General features: G+C 49.5%; 1 protein-coding gene across 5 annotated transcripts in view; it reads left to right on the top strand.

Moving 5' to 3' along the window:
* The window catches only part of ARHGEF2 (Rho/Rac guanine nucleotide exchange factor 2), a 152,905-nt gene that overhangs the window by 76,501 nt on the left and 57,814 nt on the right, over positions 1 to 18,590 (top strand). Inside the window, exon 1 of one of the 5 annotated variants that reach the window (XM_075907445.2) lies at positions 14,753 to 15,151. The exons of the other annotated variants lie outside the window; for them this stretch is intronic. Coding sequence (XP_075763560.1) covers positions 15,089 to 15,151 — 63 coding nt within the window. The 5' untranslated portion in view covers positions 14,753 to 15,088. Of the gene's footprint in view, positions 1 to 14,752; positions 15,152 to 18,590 lie in introns of those variants that run through there. 5 annotated transcript variants of the gene reach the window in all.

The following is an 18,590-nucleotide window of genomic DNA, read 5'->3' as shown; positions in this document are numbered from 1 at the left end:
CCCCTGGAGCTCGTGGTTGAGACTGTGGTGTGGGTTGCAAAATCTGAGGGTGCTGCAGCTAGAGATGGGGAACGGGGTACCAGGTACTGGTTAACCAGTACCTGGGAGCAACCCCTCTCCCCATCTGCGGGCCTGCCTGGGATTTTGGAGACCCGGCCTCAAATCTCTGCCTGCAAAACTCTACCCCCTGATCCCCTACCGACCAGCCCTGCTTCCCGCCAGCCAGTTCCTTCCCCCGATCTCCCCCGGAAAGCCCTGCTCCCTGCCAGCCATTCCTCCCTCCCCCCATGATCTCCCCAATCCCCTCCCAGCCAGCCCTGCTTCCCACCAGCTGGTTCCTCTCCCTCCTCCCCCAGTCAGTCCCGCTCCCCCTGACCCCCTCCCAGCCAGCCCTGCTCCCCTCTCCGGGTCCCTCCTCCCTCCCATTCTGAGATTTTTTTTTTTAAAACCCATCTGGTAATCCTAAAGGGAGGATGTACCAGCCCCCTGGATTTCTATAAATACAGCAGACCTTTGATGTGACAGGGTGAGGTCACAGAAGACCCTTTGGGGGTGCTTCCCGGAGTGCTGACAAGCCCCCTGCCACTCACCTTCCTGCTCTCTGGGGCTTCTCACCACCTGATCCTGCTGGGCCAGCTCTGCTGGTCTCCCTTAGCCAATGCCCTGAGCTGAGATCAATGCCCTGCACCCCCCCAGAAGCAGTGCAAACTCTGAACCTCATCCAGCCCAAAGGAAGTGCAGTTTAGGGCCCAGCTTCCTGGGATACCGCTCCCCAAATGGGATGAGAACCCTAATGGAATTATTTAGGTAAGGCCCCTTTGACAATGAAAGGGGGAATGTACGCATGGATTGCTCCCCCAGGTAATAATTATTTACAATGGGCTTGATAGAAAATAAAAGTGATTTTATTAAGTACAAGCAGTAGAATTTAAGTGGTAATAAGTAAGAACAGGCAGAGCAAAGTAGATTACAAACTCAAAATAACAGAAAACACATGCTAATTCTACACTGAAACCTCCGTACAAACTCATTACAGATTCATTATAAACTCACCCTAAGCTGTTTCTTTTCCAGATCAGCCTCCAAACCAGGGAAGTTTCCTTTTCTCCTAGGCCAGGGCCTTTGGTTCATTCCCCTGGGTGTGCCAGCCAAAGACAAAACACTTCTACTTTCCTATTGTTTTTAAAGATTCCCTTTGTGCATGGGAAGTCACCTGGCCCATCCCTACCAATCACTGCTAAGATTTAAGGACAAAAGGCTATTTGCATCTGAATCAACCAGCAGCGGAATCACCCTTGATGGCTTTCCATTTACGCATTTAAAAACCATAAACTATTCCATACTCCATGGCTGTGTCTAGACTGGCATGATTTTCCGCAAATGCTTTTAACGGAAAAGAGCATTTGTGGAAAAGAGCGTTTAGATTGGCACGGACGCTTTTCCGCAAATGCTTTTAACGGAAAAGCATTTGCGCAAGAGGGCTTTTTCCTGAACAGGAGAGTCATTGTATTTGAAGAAGAACACTGACAATCTTACATGAGATCGTCAGTGTTCTCGCGCAAATTCAAAGCGGCCAGCGTAGACAGCGTCTAAACTTGCCAGTCTAGACGCAGCCCATATGTCTAATTTTACACACAAGAATGATACAAACACCAAAATAAGATAAACAGATCCAGCAGATTCAGACATTAAGATTGATAGGTTACGTGAAGTAATTTGTCCCAAGCATCTTTGAGTTTTGTATGTTTGTGTTTGTAAGTCCATTTCATAAAGCATGGGGGGGGGGAGGCTCATCACGCTCGCGATTCTGCATATTTATGGGCGTCTCCTCTCCTGTCCTGCAAGGGAGGTGGCAGCTCCTGGCACCTGCGGTGAGTTTTCCAGCCCCCACCGTGACTTCGGGAGCCATGGGGAGCTTCCTGTGAGCGACAGGAGCCACAGCTCCCAATATTCGCAAACGTCATCATTTGCGATGGTGTCACTGCAGGCGGCAAGCGTTTCCTGTAATTTGGGTAAAGTATTGCTGCTCTGAAGTTACTGTTTCATCTCTCAGGAGGGCTATAGGGAATGTGTTTCTGTTGTTTGCTGTGAATCGGGTCATAAAAGCATTGAAACCAGTGGGAACCTTTCCACTGACTCTCTGTATGACCAACCCCAAACATTTGCTTTAAAAAAAACCCCATTGGTTTGGACTAAAAGGCATGATCTTTGTTTAAAAATTGGGGATTCTTTTCATTTGTCTTTGGTTTGCGATATGGGGGACTTTGTTCTGTCTCTTCCCAGGAAGCCCTGAAGACTGGAAAAGTATTATTTTCTTTTGAATCAGAGTTAAAATTCTCCTAGAATCCCATGACTCCAGCAGCTGGGGCTTTAAGGAGAAATATTTATTCCATCACATGGCTTGGATTAAAAGCATGTGTGTTGGCAACCAGGGATTCTTATGGGCTTTTGGAGCAGGCTCTGTCTCCCTTGAAATATATACCTGTTTTTCTTGGTCCCCTGACCCCTTTTTGCATGTACTATAAAGCTTGGCTTCTCATATGCAAACCTGCTGGAGTTAGGGTTTCTCAGAAGCTTCACACCTCACTATTGGTTGGTCAAATGGGCAGAGCCATGTGGTCTATTTGGTTGGTATCAGACCAGTGGAGTTAGTCTGAATTTACAGACTATGGCCCTGTGCACTCAGTTAAGTGACTGACTACCCAGGCAAGTAGTTAGCCTGGATTTCTGTGGGGGTCTGATCCTTAGGTGGTGTTTACCTCTGCTTCTGTCTTCCCCCAGGCCTGCAATAATGAGTTGAGACACCTGCCTTTGATTAGTTAATACTCATTTGGATAAATGCCAAAGTCTAATCTCTCTGAAATCCTCATCTGACCCTTTTATGCATCTTTGATCTTTTCCCCCAAAACTCTTTCATCTTAGTCTGTTAATCTAGATTCTCCCCACTCCTCCTGCAAACAAAGCATCCTTTCCCCCTCCCCCCGTGCCCTCGCTTTTCAGCTTCTTTTGCAGGTTTGAAAGTAAAATTGCTATTGAAGTAGGTTGAAGGAAAACACTCACAATCTAATTTCTAAATTAGAAGAGCTCTATGAAGCTAGAAGGTTTGCCCTGTCCGCCTTCAGAAACTGGTCCAATAAAAACATGGCTTCACCCACCTTTTCTCTCTCTCTCTCTCTCTCTCTCATTTGTAAATGAGCAGTTACATTTGTACTAATAACACCTTGTGTTATCAAACTTTCAAAGAGAGCGTTTTCGAGTGGTTAAGAGTAGGGATGTAAAAACCTGTTTAATAGGTTAACCGGTCGAACATATTGATTAACCGATTAAAGAGGAAGGCAGGCAGTGGACTCCGCCTCCTGCTGTTGGGCTGGAGCAGCTCCTGCCCGCTATAGGCAGGGCCTGCTCCAGACTCTGTCCATGGCAGGCCCCCCACAAGGCTGGGGCAGCCCTCTGCCTGCTGTAGGTGAGAAGCTGTTCCAGCTTCCACCAGTTAACCTTAACCGGTAAACCAGCTAACCTTGGGTAAGAGCCTGAGATTTGCCATCAGAACACCTGTGGTCTGTTTCTGTCTCTGCGGCTGCCATGTTGCATGACAGATGTCAAATTATTTCACTCCTCCATGCCTCAGTTGCCTCACGTGTGAAATGGAGTTGTTGAAACTTACTTGCCTTTGTAATCATTGGATGAAAGTGCCACATGGTCTTGTGTGGCTTTCAAAGCACTTTATAAACTTTTAGTTAATCCTCATGAAACAAAAAACAGGACAGTGTAGCACTGTAAAGACCAACAAGATGGTTTATTAGGTGTTGAGCTTTCGTGGGCCAGACCCACTTCCCGATCAAATAGTGGAAGAAAATTGTCACAACCATATATACCAAAGGATACAATTAAAAAAATGAACAAATATGAAAAGGACAAATCAAATTTCAGAACAGAAGGGGGATGGAGGGGGAGGGAAAGGGGGGGAGGTAAATGTCTGTGAGCTAATGATATTAGACGTGATAATTGGGGAAGCTATCTTTGTAATGGGTAAAATAATTAGCATATGAAATAAGGGATAAGGGATCTTTCGGAAAAGGCTTTTATTTTCCACAAGATCAGCATCTAGACTGGCACTTTTTTCCAGCAAAGCTCCGTGCCGAAAAAAAGCAGCAACCATTTTTATGCTAATGAAGCGGGGGGATTTAAATTCCCGCTTCATTAGCAATTGCGATACATCTAATTTACATCCCTTTTACAAAAAAGGGATGTAGTCTAGACATAGCCCTTATGTATTATCTAGGGAAATAAAATCCCTTTTTATTAGTTAACCGGTTAAACGTTAAGGTTAAGGAACAGCAAAAGATGACGATTCTCAGCTCAGATGGCTGCAAGGTGCCAGAATTTGGGCAACCTCTTTAGAGACTGTCACTTGTTTCCCTACAGATCTCGGCGCGCACGACACATAGAGGTTATCTTTGTAAAGGGCAGAAATCAACACACTGAAGCCTAAGTTCTACCACAGTCTAACAGTTACTGTAGAAGAAGGAGGGGAACCATGTCTCTTGGGTTCTCTTCCCAGCTTTGGCATGGTAAATGTCTTGGCAATGGGGCTTCTGCATTCCATTTCTGACTCTGCCACTGCCTTACCACGTGACTTTAGATAATCACTTCACTCTGCCTTAGTTTCCCCATTCTTCACTAGCAGGATAATCCTAGGGATGTGAATGAGTAACTGGTTACCTGGTAAGCATCACCCTTAATGAGTGAGGTTTCCAATGGGATTATTAACGTGACATATCACCCTTGTCTTAATATTCACTTTGCTACAAACGGGCTCTGCAGATTCTACACGTGAATGATGCAAAACTGGAACAAATCCAGGGCCTTAGTCCTCCCCCAAAAGCTCAGCTCTTCTTCTCTAGTCATGTCACAGAACTGCTTTGCTGATGCCTAAATTACTCTCTTATTTCTCCCCTCCTTTCACTGGCAAGCAAGGAGCAAGTTCTTAGGAAAACCTCTGCCTTTTGTCATGCTTTTTAATCTTTTAGCTTCCTGCTTATGCAGAATCTCTGGTCATCTGAAGAAGTGGGCTGTGCCCACAAAAGCTCATGATACCATCTACATGTTTTGTTAGTCTAGAAAGTGCTACCAGACCATTTGCTTGCTGTTTTTTTTTCTGTAACAGACTAACTCGGCTACCCCCTGAAGCTCCCAAGCAGGCAGTTAATCAGAAGCTGTATTAACTAACACTAACTATCCTTGAATGTAACCAACCTTTGTCTGGTTGAACAGCTGCAGTTTTCCCCCTTGGACTGCCAAACAGGAAGTCATGTTCCCTAAGGGTTAGAACAAGGGGGAGGGGGGCAATCTGGGAGTCGGGGCTCTTAGGTTCTATTCATTGCAGTGCCACTGACTCTCCGCTGGTGACTTAGGGTAAGTGTAGTGTCCTGCATTGAGCTATATCTTCCCTATAATTGGGATTGTGTTAAGTACGTAACTGGGAGTAACTGGGCTAGCTTAATGTGAGTCTCACTATGCTAATGGCAGAAAGAAGCAATGTCTCCCCTCCACAGTTGATTGTGAGCAATCCTGTTTAGATCAGGGGACCCACAAGCAGCTGATGTGATGCTAAACAAGACGATCCCAGTATATTGCAGACTGCAGAGTCATGTTACCTAGCACAAGTCCTCCAGGGCCTTGTTCTCAGAGTTAATTTTGAAAGTGGAGGTAAACCCGATGGGCCTGGGTGGCCCTCTTCATGCTGTAAACCTGACATTGCAGGGTTCTCATAAATAGCTCATAATGTGCTTTGAAAAGTCATGCATTGTGTAACTAACCAACTCCCCATCCGCCTTTCTCGCTTTGCTAACCTCAAGCATTCCAAACTCCTGAGTTGAGAACCTCGAAGTCATGAGACTTTTTAAAGAAAAATGTGATCTTAAAGAAGAGGGTTGTTGTTTTGTTTTGTTTTGTTTTGTTTTTTTTTTGTCTTCAGGATCACATTTTCAAGCTTTTCTTGAGACCTTTACTAAGTGATTTATGTTTTAAATGAAAACCAAGATTCTCTCTTGACTCCAGGAACTGGGGCTTTAAGAAAAGAAACCATCAAATATCACAAAACCTCATGGTAAAACTCTTGGCCAACAGGCAACACATAAACGTAGCTCCACTCTACTTCCTTGCATAACCAGAATTCTCTCCACAGTCCCGAGAAAACAGTTCTAGGAGTGCTAGATCAGCAATGCAAGACACTTAAGCACTGGAATAAATTGCCTAGGGAGGTTGCAGAGTCTCCATCACTGGAGATATTTAAGAGCAGGTTAGATGGACGCCTGTCAGTGTTGATCTAGATCCGGGTGGGGAACCTTTTTTGCATCGGAGGCTGGTGACCCAGAGAAAAATCAGTTGAGGGACACATAAGTGAGAAGCAGAAAAAAAAAAAAAAAAAAGCCAATCCTCCCTGAAGTGGCTCCCAACTGTGAAGGAAACATTCTCCACATTCCTCTTGCACACCAGAGCCTTGAGACCCCTAGGCTAGTAGATTTTGTGTCCTCCAGCCCTGTGGCGGACTGGCGGGGGGGGGGGGGGAGGGAGAGGGAGACCAGAGCTTTTCGGGGCCGGAACCAGGCAAGTTGGGCCTTAGGTTCCCCAAACCTGATCTAGATGGTGCCATGAGGGCAGGGGACTGGACTTGATGACCTCTCGAGGTTCCTTCCAGTTTTAGGATTCTGTGATTCTATAGGTCTGTGAGGAGGTGGATATACCCCACACTAGAGGGAGGGGGGGTGAAAGGCCTATGGGCGGAGAAAGCTCTGCCCCATTTAACCAACTGGGCATGCTCCCAGTGCGGAGACTAGATAAAAGGCCTGGGTACAGGACAGTCAGGGGGAATGGCAAGAAGGGAGGGAGCTCAGGCCGGAATCCCTGAGCTATCCTGGTCGTCGCAGCAACCCCAGCCGCGCCTGCAGCAGCTGCCCCTGGAGCAGCAGCCCTGGCCGCAGCCACTGCCAACCCAGGAGCAACAGCATGAGAAGCAGCCTCCGCTACCACAAACTCCCCAGAGCAGCTCCCCATCACTGCTGCGTCAGCCGCAGCCCCAGAGACTGCCCCAACCCCGGTGGGAGGCCAGCCACGAGGGTCGAGTACACCGAGCAACACTCCGAGGACCGAGCTGCGTACCTGACACCGTAGGAAGTGGCCCAGGGCAGAGGATTATCCTTCCGGGATCTCAGCACGTTTCGGGGGGAGTCCCCGCTGAGCTGGCGGCAGTGCAGTCTGCTGCCAACAGGGCCCTGGGTTGGAACCCGGTGGAACGGGAGAGCCCGGGTCCCCCTACCTTCCCACCAATTGGTGCTCGGCTCTCTAACAGCCAGGGAAAGCCCACCAGTGACTTAGGCCTCTAGGCCAGAGTGTGTTTGTGACTAGGCCCAGAGGGGCCGTATTTGCCCTGATAGAGGGAGTTGAACTTTGTGACTAAGCCCACAAGGGCCATATTTGCCCTGACAAAGGGAGGTGAACTTTGGGACTAATCCCTTTGGGTGAGGGGCTTACCCCACGACAGAGGGCCTATCCCACGACAAGGTCTTTCATAAACTCATTTTTCCTCAAATTTGTCTCCCTATCAGAGATGCGGATCAAGAAGTAATCTATTTTTTTCTTTTCCTTTTCATGAAGCCACTCTGGGGTCTAACTGTTCTGAGAGCCTTCATGGTTTGGAGCTACATTATGAGCATCCATTTAATTTTCACACACTGTCTTGCTCAACAAGTGAAGTGCATTCTAGGTGATAGGGCAGGAGCACAGGATGCTTTTCTTTTTGGTCTTCTTTCAAAAATATCTGGTATCAGCCACTGTCAGAGACAGGATACCAGATGTGATGACCCAGGAATTGGTATGCAGTTAAGGATGGATGTGGGGAAGTGAAGCAAACTCCTGCATTGGGGTTTTTTGGTCCATACCAATAAACCTACAAAGCACCTGCATTTGACCTTGATGGGATGTCTCTTGGAATCCCCCATCTAACATAACTCTTCTGGGAGCCTACAGAACATGACCACTTTAACCTTGTGTTGGAATAAAGTAGGATCTTAGCACTTTGCTCCCAGAAGTATTATGGGCACTGCTTGAAAATCCTCAACCCTGGTATTCTGTGGGTAAACCAATGTAGGGCTGCAAATATCAAAGATGCCAATGACCGGGTTGCTTGCGGAGAAAAAGGATAGCTGTCGGCCATATTGTTCTATGACCCCTCACTTCCAGTCTTGGGGGGGCTTAGGGGTTTTTCTTAATGGGAACTGCTGCGTGCTGTGCCTGCTTCAAAATCTGGCTTTAACTGGAGGTGCTGTGGCGTGGGGGATGCTTGACTCTGTATGCCGCTTGCCACCTACCCCATCTCTGTCCAAGTTGCTGTCTGTCTCAGACCTTGATCAATGCATTGTGTTCTTTTCTGCCAAAGTGAAGGTCTGCGTGTCTGGCAGGCTATAACAGGGTGCGTGTGTCTTCTCTTTGTTCATGAGCCAAGTATAATTATAGCGTGCTCGGGAAGGCCAGCTTAGCATCTCTGTAATTCTGGTGGCGGCTACACTAGGGCTTATTTTGCAAGCAGAACGCCAAATCCCTCTGGGGCTGTAAAGTTCAGTTCTTGTTCTTAAGCAGGGCTGGTCCAATTCTTTGGCAGGAACAGTGCTCTTCTTTTGATCTAGCCACGTTTTAAAGTAACATCATTTGGAGACTTGTTACCCTAATCCATATGGAGGAATCAAATCCCATGGTTTGGCCAAGCTGCCAGGCTGAATCGTTTGTTGAAGGAGGTAGCTTTTAGGGTGGTGTGTTTGTGCAGTTAAATAAACTCCGAAAGTCACCCCTCTTCAGTCTTCCTCCTTTTTGCTGTTACTTAAATCCGCTTTTATCTTGCCTTTGTAAACATTCCTCAGCAGGACCACCCGGGTCTAATGCTCTTGTAGAATGTTACTCTTTGGTGTGATGTTTAGAGTCCGAAATGGAGGATTTGGGTCTCCTAAGGGGCATTTGATATGTGCCACTAACACAACAACTTGCTGGGGAAGGAAGGGTATCGTTTACTCTGTTGGTAAAATAACTATGGAAGATCATCCCCAAATCAGTACAAAAGTCTGATAAATAGTTGGAAAATGGGTCATAATTCATCATTTAATTTTTTCTAAGAAGCAGAGGTTGTTCATAGCTAGAGGTTGTTCATAAGAACAGCCAGACTGGGTCAGACCAAAGGTCCATCTAGCCCAGTATCCTGTCTGCCGACAGTGGCCAATGCCAGGTGCCCCAGAGGAAATGAACAGAAGAGGGAATCACCAAGTGATCCCTCCCCTGTCACTGAGTCCCAGCTTCTGGCAAACAGAGGCTAGGGACACCATCCCTGTCCCATCCTGTCTAATAGCAGTTGATGATTTATCTAATTCTTTTTTTGGATCCTGTTAAAGTCCTGGCCTTCACAACCTCCTCTGGCAAGGAGTTCCATAGGTTCAGTTGCACAGGTGTCAGTTGAGAGAAATTAACAAGTTTTGATTCTTTCCTATCAAAAAAATATCCAGCCATCTCACAGGTAAAAGAAATAAATCACTGTATGTCAGCAGATTATGTGTCCTTGCCTACAGACAGCCCATCAACCTGAAGCAAATTCTCACCAGCAACTATACACCACCCCACTGTAACTCTAACTCAGGAACCAATCCCTGCAACAAACCTTGGTGCCAACTCTGCCCACATATCTACACCGGCGACACCATCAGAGGACCTAACCACATCAGCCACACCATTACAGACTCATTCACCTGCACATCTACCAATGTAATATACGCCATCATGTGCCAGCAATGCCCCTGTGCCATATACATCGGCCAAACTGGACAGTCCATACATAAAAGAATCAACGGACACAAATCAGATATCAGGAATGGTAACATAAAACAACCTGTAGAACACTTTAATCTCTCTGGACACACAGTAGCAGATTTAAAAGTAGCCATCCTGCAGCAAAAAAACTTCAAAAACAGACTTCAAAGAGAAACTGCAGAGCTTTACAATTCATTTGCAAATTTGACACTATCAATTTAGGATTAAACAAAGACTGTGAATGGCTAGCCAACTACAAAAGTAGTTTATTGTCTCTTGGGGTATGTCTAGACTACATGGCTCTGTCGACAGAGCCATGTAAACTAGTTTACCCGACATAGTCAATGAAGCGGGGATTTAAATAATCATTAAATAATTATTTAAATCCCCGCTTCATTGACTATGTCGGGTAAACTAGTTTACATGGCTCTGTCGACGGAGCCATGTAGTCTAGACATACCCTTGGTGTTCACACCTCCACATCAGCTACTAGAAGTGGGCTGCATCCTCCTTCACTGAATTGACCTCGTTATCTCTGGCCTTCCTCTTGATTGGTACTCCTTTCTTTTCATGTGCCTGTATATTTACACTTGCCTCTGGAATTTCCACTACATCCATCTGACGAAGTGGGTCTTTGCCCACGAAAGCTTATGCTCCAATAAATCTGTTAGTCTATAAGGTGCCACAGGACTTCTCATTGTTTAAGAGGTTATTGCTACTTGAATGCTAGAGCACAGAAGGTTGCGAACCTCAAGCCATCGAAAATCACATCGGCCCGCCCAGAAATAAGACTGATTTAAAAGTCACCTGTTTGAAAGGAAATTCAGAAATGTTGAGACCCTTTTTATTTTCCTTCAGCTTCTCAAGCTTTTCTTTCCCGCCGTGAAGGCTAGAAATTAGGATAATGATATTGACTTCCTTTGTAAAGCACTTTCAGATCTGCTGTGCGATCCCTAGTTAGGTGTTTGTTTTTTAAATGAAAGTGGAGATTTTCAGACAGTAGACGACGCTCAAGAGTTGCAAAGGGTATGGATCCTCAGAACTCTGAACTGTTTGTAACTCTGAACAAAGTGTTATGGTCATTCTTAAGTTGATAATTGATTTTGAAGCTTTACAATGCCGAAGAAAAACACTGCTGTCCCTTTTATATTTTAGTAGCTTATATTTAATACAGGACTATACTCAGGCCTGCCGACTAAGGGGGAGGTGGTAAAGGGGGCAACTGCTTCAGGGCCAGTGATTCAAAGTGTTCCAGGGCTCTGGCCCTTTAAATCGCTGCCAGAGTCCTGTGCAGCACGCTGCAGAATGCCAGGAAGTGCACTCTGTATTGTGTTTGGGGTAAGGATGTTAAGGACCAGTCAGTAGACTAGTCGACTCCCTGCCCTCCTTGCTACCTCTATCAGATACAGGCAGCAAAGGGGGGTAAAAGGGGTATTTCAAAGCAGCAGTGCCGCACAGCTGAGCCCCGAGATGGCATTTCAAAGGGGCAGATGTTCTGGGGAAATGCCATGTGGAACCCAAGTGGTGTTTCAAAGGGGCAGCCGCCGCACAGCTGAGCCCACAGCAGAATCCCCAGCTGCCCCTGGGTTCTGGGGAAATTCCATGCAGAGCCCAAGATCAGTCAACTCGGAGTCCCCCGCTGACCCTGGGCTCCATGAGGGTTCTGTGGCTTTAAAATGCACAAGAGCCCCCACTGGGGAATCTTGTACATTTCCAAGCAGGCACTCCTGTGTGCAGCCTGAAGTCAGCAGGACTGCCTGCTGGCCCCAGCTGCACAGGAGTTCCGCATTCCTCCTTTGAAATGTACACGAGCCCCAGTGGCAGCTCTTGTACGTTTCAAAGGAGGAATGCGGAAGTGCCTATCGACTAGTAGAGTAGTTGATGGAAAATCCATTGACTACTCAACTAGTCAGTTAACTGCAATTTAACATCCTTAAGTTGGGGGAGGACGGAGGCATTGTCTGGGTGATGCTGAGGGCTGGCTCATGTTTAGATATTTAAATATTAAACATAATATTTAACTGGTTAACTTTTTAATCAGAATTTTACATCTCTAGTTGTCATGCCTCTGTTTACCCTACCTGTAAAAATATAAATGGGCAACACAGGGTGAATTTTAAAAAGCATTGCTTGTGGAACATGTTCTGGTTCTTTTAGATAAAAACCATTTTAAATAGGCAAAGAGTTCATGTGTCTGCCCAGGCAATTGCATGAAATCTCAAACAATATAATGTATCCAGTGGAAATTACCTCTCCAGGAACACAGCTTTGACCTTCCACTTCTAATAATCTAGGATGGATTCTCAAGCTGAGTCAGTTGTACATCGGCATTGTCTAACTTTAAGATTGTTTCTCAGAAGCAATTACGTGGCTACCCGTTTCCTTTCCAGAATCCATGAGAACTTAAATTTCCTTTTGTAAGAGGTTCTGGGGGTTGGCTTTTAAACAATGTGACAATATTATTTATACCTCAGAGTGCTTCACAAAGGGGTAGCATTACTCCCCTTTTTACAGGTGGGGAAACTGAGGCACGCAGCGAGGAAGTGGCTTTCTTGACATCAGCCAGCAGAGTCCTTAGTGCCACTTGGGCTTTGTGAAGTAGATACCTTATGTGAATTGGAAATAAGGCCTCTGGTTTATCAAGAGAGAGATCTGAAAGGCTAGCCCTGGGCAGATATACTCAGAGGTCTTTGACAGTAGAAACCACAGGTGAGGGCATCCCTTCAGCTAAGGATCCAGGAGAACCCTGCCTTCTAGTCTGCAGCTGCAGGCTGTGTTGATTGTTAAAAAGGAGTGGCAATGCTGATAGAGATCAGAACAGGTGCTTTTTGTCTTGCTCTTCTTGGCTTCTTTTTTTCTTAAAGTAATTCATTTCTCATGGAGACTGGACTGGACTGGATGCTATCCTTGGCTCTGACACTAACTTGGTTTTTGGCTTTGGGTGAGTCATTTTCCTGCTCTGTGCCTCAGTTTCCTCAGGGAACTGTTTGGTGTGGTGTGTACACAGAGGTATGTTTTAAAATCTCAGTCTCTGTTCATCCTCGGAAGTGGGTTTTTGCCTACGAAAGCGCATGCTACTATATATATTTTTGTTAGTCTCTAAGGTGCTACAGGACTACTAGTTGTTGTTTTTTTAACAGGTATGTGTTAAAGTATGTCTGTGGTATATGTTGTGAGTTAATAACTAATGTACCAGTAGATGGCGATCAGGAACATCCTGGATTTTTGTAGGACCCAGAGAGCTTCCTGATTTACAATGTAAATAGCTTCTATGGGCAGTTCTTAACACCTGCTCCAGTGAGTCTTAATCTCTGTTGCTGCTAAACTAACAGAAATCATGGGCTTCCTGAGGTACATGCTGCTAGAATGCAACATGCCCTGCAAACCAGCTTTATCTGTCTCCTGCGAGTTTCCTCTCCTCAGGTGGATTGGAAGCAACCTGGTGGGAAGAGACCTTTTGCTTTGGTGCGTTCATACAGAACCTTGCACCACTGGGCCCTGCCTGCTCTGTGATGGGGGCTTCTCTTAGGCATTACTGTGAGAAGAATATTTTCTAACCCACTTCACAGCTGGGGAAGCAGCTTGCTCTAAGATCACACAGGGTGTGGCAGAGAAGACCTGGGCCTGCACCCTGGTCTATCTCCCCAAGTCTATTAAAGCCTGTGTATGTGTATCCTCTCTTCCCTCCTTAGCACCAGCCTCTGCTACAACTTCCTAGGCTATTGTCCTGAGTGACTGTTGTTCCAGCAGGGAGGCAGGAAATCCCCGCTGAGCAGTGAATCTCTCCTTTGGAGAGAGTATTGCAGGCTTGCCTTTGAATTCCATCAACTGCTGATCTGCCCTTTGCTCCCAGGTTGCAACCTTTCCTCTGCCTCCTTCCCTCCATTACCCAGTTTAAATCAGTCTGTGGGGGAGGGGTTGGAGTATTCCAGGATTGATCTTAGGCAGAGTTTTCTGCCTGTGTTTAAAAACAGGCCTGTTTGAGGAGTTTGCCCTGGTTCAGTTTCTGGTTTGTGTACAGCTGCAGCTAGATAATATTTTCCTTGCGGTGGCAAGAGGCTGCTGTTGTGTTCCGCCCCAGAAGGAATTGCACTTCTGCCAGCTGTGAAAGGTGAACAATTCGCTCCTTATCGGTCTCCAAGAGTTTTCCAAACTGTGCTATTTGCAGGTGCGATTTCAGGTGTGCACCTATCTTTTTTTTTTTTGTTAGGCCTAACCCTTTCTCTGCTCTACACTTGGCTGGTAAATGAGTGGAGAGAGGGGAGGGCTGTCCCAGGCCATCAGATGCCAGGGAGCCTGCATTCTGTTTGCAATGCCACACCTGTCTGGTTTAGACCGTTTCCCCCCAGACCTCGAAGTTAGGTGGTTCTGAGGGCTGCAGATTGGACCCAGCGTGCACCTTGGAAGCTGCTGTCTGAATCCAGATCTAAGTCTACACCCCCCCCCCCCCCCCAAGAGCTGGGCTGTGTGGCCGAGTTGCGGTGTGAGTGGCTGGGGGTGGTTTTCTGAGAGTTGTTTAAAACCCCCTTTTCAAGGGGTAAGCCCCAGCGACCTATGAGGCGGGCGGTGGTTTGGGCCCCAGCACCTCTGGGTTCCTGGCATCAGTTATTGCCTGAGCCCTGGCACCTCTGTCCTTACACATGAAGCCCTGAAGATGCCTAGGGAGGCCCGGGGCCCTGCTCCAACCTAAAAGGATCCCTCCACCTAGCAGGGCTGCCAAGCGTCGGGAAGCGTTCCTGGAGGCTTCACCGCATGAGGCACATTTAAAGATTGAGCTTTAATTCCTAGAGACTCCGGGGCGATCGGGGCGGGCTGGCAACCCTGCAGCCCCGGCCCCCCGGGCGGCCCCAGAGCCAGAGGGAGCTGCCTTGCCAAGCCCGGCTCGGTCTGCGGGGGCAGAGTTCAGGGCCGCGTCTCCTCCCCCGCTCCGCCTGGCAGTGTCGGGAGCTTGCTCCACCACATGGCCCCTGCAGGGGGATTCCCTCCTCCCCGCCAGCCCCCGCAGCCTCCCGTCTCCCTGCCCCGCTGGTCCCTCCCCGGGGCCGCTCGGAGGTGGGAGAGGAGGAGACTGAATTGAATAGTCGAGCTGCGCCGCGAGCTCCGCCACACTCGGGCTTCCTGCGCCGGAGCCGGCTGAGCGCAGCCCGTCTAAACGCGCCGGGTGTGTGTGTGTAAGGGGGGGACCGAATCCCGTGCGGATCCGGCTGGCCCGAGCCTGCTGTCCGGCGCTCCCCGGACTATGTCTCGGATCGAATCGCTGGCCCGGACCAGGAGTGACCGTACAAAGGACATCGCGTGGAAGGTCGGTGCCCTGCGGGGACGCAGCTCTGCAACATTTCGGGCCGGGGGGGGGGGGGGGCTCTGGGAGGGAAGGGGGCAGGACGAGGGGTGTCTAGGAGGGAAGGGGCAGCTGTTCGGAGCTGGGGGGGGTTCAGGGAGGGAAGGGGGCAGGTTGAGGGGGTGTCTAGGAGGAAAGGGGCAGCTGTTCGGAGCTGGGGGGGGGGGGTTCAGGGGGGCCGGCTGGGGGGGGATTCTGGGAGGGGGAGGGGGGGGCAGGTTGAGGGGGGTGTCTAGGAGGGAAGGGGCAGCTGTTTGGAGCTGGGGAGGTTCTGGGAGGGAGGGGGGCAGACTGAGGGGGGTCTAGGAGGGAAGGGGCAGCTGTTTGGAGCTGGGGGGTTCTGGGAGGGAGGGGGCAGGCTGAGGGGGGTGTCTAGGAGGGAAGGGGGGCAGCTGTTTGGAGCTGGGGAGGTTCTGGGAGGGAGGGGGCAGGCTGAGAGGGGTGTCTAGGAGGGAAGGGGGGCAGGATGTGGGGGGCTCTGCGAGGGAAGGGGGCAGCTATTTCCCTTTCGAGTCTCCCTAAGTCCGATCTGAAAGTTGAATCGTTTACGGGAACCCCTCCACGCGAAACGCAGAAGGTGGGGTGAGGAGAAATGGCCCGTTTCCTCCCCCGCCCTCAAGGAGACACATTTCACACACGCTGCCCCTGCCTTCAGCTCTGGAGAGACTGGGGGGGGGGGGAAGAAACCCCCCCCCCCTCTGGCCGGCTAGCAGCTCGCTGGGGTGTCTCAGCCATTGTAGCAGCAGGGGAGCGGGGGATCCTGCCGGGGGCAGGGAGAGGACTCACATGGCGTGTGGAGAGGGGCTCTGCTCCGCTCTGTCTGTCTAGGCTCTTTGTGGCTCCGCTGCTGTCTGGTTTCTGCCCTCCCCTCCCCTCGCGAGGGGGGATCTGTATATGAAAGGCCCCTCGAGCTGGTTTCCATTAAACAGGCATCTGCCAAACTACTTAGCCTGGGGACCTGGTGCCTGTAAGTAGTCTGGGGAACCCCAAAGACTGACAGGTTGTTGGGTTTTTTTAAAGGTACAAAGTGGGGGGGGGGCAGACCCATCAGCCTAGATTGGCGGAGGAGACGGTTCCGAGGGATCTGTGAACTTCCAGTGCTGGTTCCGAATTGGGGGCGAGTGGGGGAGGCCGGTTTTAAAATACCGTATTCATGACAAGGGGCCGTTTGGTGTATTTGACCAACCCCCCTCCACCCCTTACAATGTTCTACCAGCTCTTTTTGTCAGGAGAAATCCAGACATTGGACTCTTCCCCTCCTCCCCCATTGTACAGGGTAGAGCCTTAGGAAGCAGGAATTTTTATCTCCCTTTTTCCTCTCCCGCCTGTGTTTATACCCCAAGGGGACCACTAGAGCTGCTGCCACGTGGGGCTATTTATCAGCTCTGGCCAGGCACAATGAAGTGGCTTCCTGTAGCCATGTGATGCTCCCAGCATGGTGGTTAAAATAGCGCTTCGCTTAAACCGATGCTATTACTCAGCCCTCCAAGTTCCCCTTTGCCAGCAGGCCTAGGGAGCAGCACAGGGCAAAATCCAAACTATTTGGGAGTTCTCGCTCCTCCTGTAAAATAGGGGTTCGTTGGTTATCTGATCCACTTTATCCTTCCAAGGTGTCTCCCAAATTAGAGAGGGGTTCAGGTCTTGATCCAGCTTCCTCATGCTTTTGGTCCTGATCCTCCTTTACACCAGGGTTCCTTTATGCTGATCTGCTGGATAGAGGCCTCTGTGTGGTGTAATTTACCAGTTTCTTCCACTGGCCGTGTAAAGGGCTGTTGGTGTCAATGATCGGACCCCTAGCGTCCATTCTGGGAACCCATCTTGTTGGGTGCTGCATGTGCACCTAATGACTGCTGTTCCTGCCAAGTAGACAAGGGGCAAAGGAAAGGAAGGATGAGCCCTTCTTTTGCAGATGAGAAAACTGAGGCACAGAGCTGCAGCAACTTACTAAGTGACTTACTAAAACTAAGCAGTTTAGCAGTAGATACACCAGGGGGCTTTGGGTGGGTGGGGAAGGGCAGGGTTACCTGAGAACTGCGACTGAGAGGAGGTCTCCACAACTAATTTTCAGCTGCAGCAGTGCTAAGGAGGGAGGAATGGAGCTGCAGCTTGGTTAGAGTGTGTGTGGGGGGGGGGGGAGATGTTCCTTCTTTTGCCAGCTCATGAGGCAATCGCTTGGCCTGATGAAACAAGACCTTGGTATCTCGAAACCCAGAGCAGCCGTGTTTTTCTTGGCCATGGCTGGTGGGAGGCGCTGAGGCCCCAGCTGGTGCCATGAGAACAGGGAGGGGGAAACGCTGCACCCGGCAGACTGGCAGGATGCTCATGTCTCTCAGGGAGAGGGGGGCAGATTGGTGCCTGGGCTTGGCACGAGCAGCTGAAGGCTTTGCCAGCAGCATTGAACCCCGTGATGGGCAGGCCCCGGTTGGTGAGGGATGGGTGCTGTGCTGAAGCTGAAGGAGAATGGATTTGTGGTTATGCCATCAGCACCTGGGCTCCTGGATTCTGTTCCTGGCTCTGGGGGGGATGGGAGGGGACGATTCTTAGTTGAGAACGGGGGCTGGGTGTCAGGACTTACGGATTCTCTTCCTGGTTCCAGGGTGGTTAGACTGGAACAGGGAGAGTTCTGTTCCCAGCTCAGCCACTGCCTCACTATGATGTCTTGGGCATCCAGCCTCCTTTGTGCCTCAGTTTTTCCACCTGTAGCCTGTAAACTCAGAGTGTCACAGGGAGCCAGGGAGAACTCTAAACGGGTGTTGCTCTGTGTCCCCCTCTGGCTGGCCTGCATGGGGGATAAGAACCTGCTCCTGCCACCCTCACCCGGCGTTGCTCCTAGAGGGCTCCCTTTCGGTGCCCGGGTTCGATCCCACTTTGTGGTCAGAGTTCCTAGATGTGCAGTGGAGGATTTTTGTTGTTTGTTCAGATGTTCAAATTTAGCAGCCCAGGGTGCATGTTGGGAAGAAGATGCCGAGGTGGAGCTTTCTCAGGGTCTGCTGGGGGCGGGCTGCTTGCTAGTGGCTGTTTAGTGCGGTGTGGGGGGAAGTGGTGGTTTGCATGTCAGAGGGTTTCATCAGCGCCTGCTTACCACACCCCAGCAGGGCTGGGCGGCTGCCGTGGTACCATTCAGATCTGAATACAGTCTCCTCTCCCAGGAGGCCTGCTGAGGGGCAGAGCTGCAGTGGTAAGGAAGGATCCCAGGCAGCTTGGAGAGCTGCCACCTTCCCCTCCTGGCTCCCGCTCCCGCTTGCAGGCTGCCGCCAGCTGTCTTGGGTCTTTATAAATAGCCGCCCCCACTCAAAGCCTGGGGGGGGGGGAGAGGCTGGCATGCAAAGGGTGGCGGTGGCCTGGGGAGAGGAAGAGGACTTGGAGGAACTTTGCAAAGCCTTTGAGGTTCCCATCTGCTTAA

Source organism: Pelodiscus sinensis, chromosome 22, assembly GCF_052426305.1.
Source record: "Pelodiscus sinensis isolate ZL-2025 chromosome 22, ASM5242630v1, whole genome shotgun sequence".
Lineage (NCBI taxonomy): Eukaryota > Metazoa > Chordata > Testudines > Trionychidae > Pelodiscus > Pelodiscus sinensis.
This window is presented reverse-complemented; position numbering and strand designations above follow the sequence as displayed.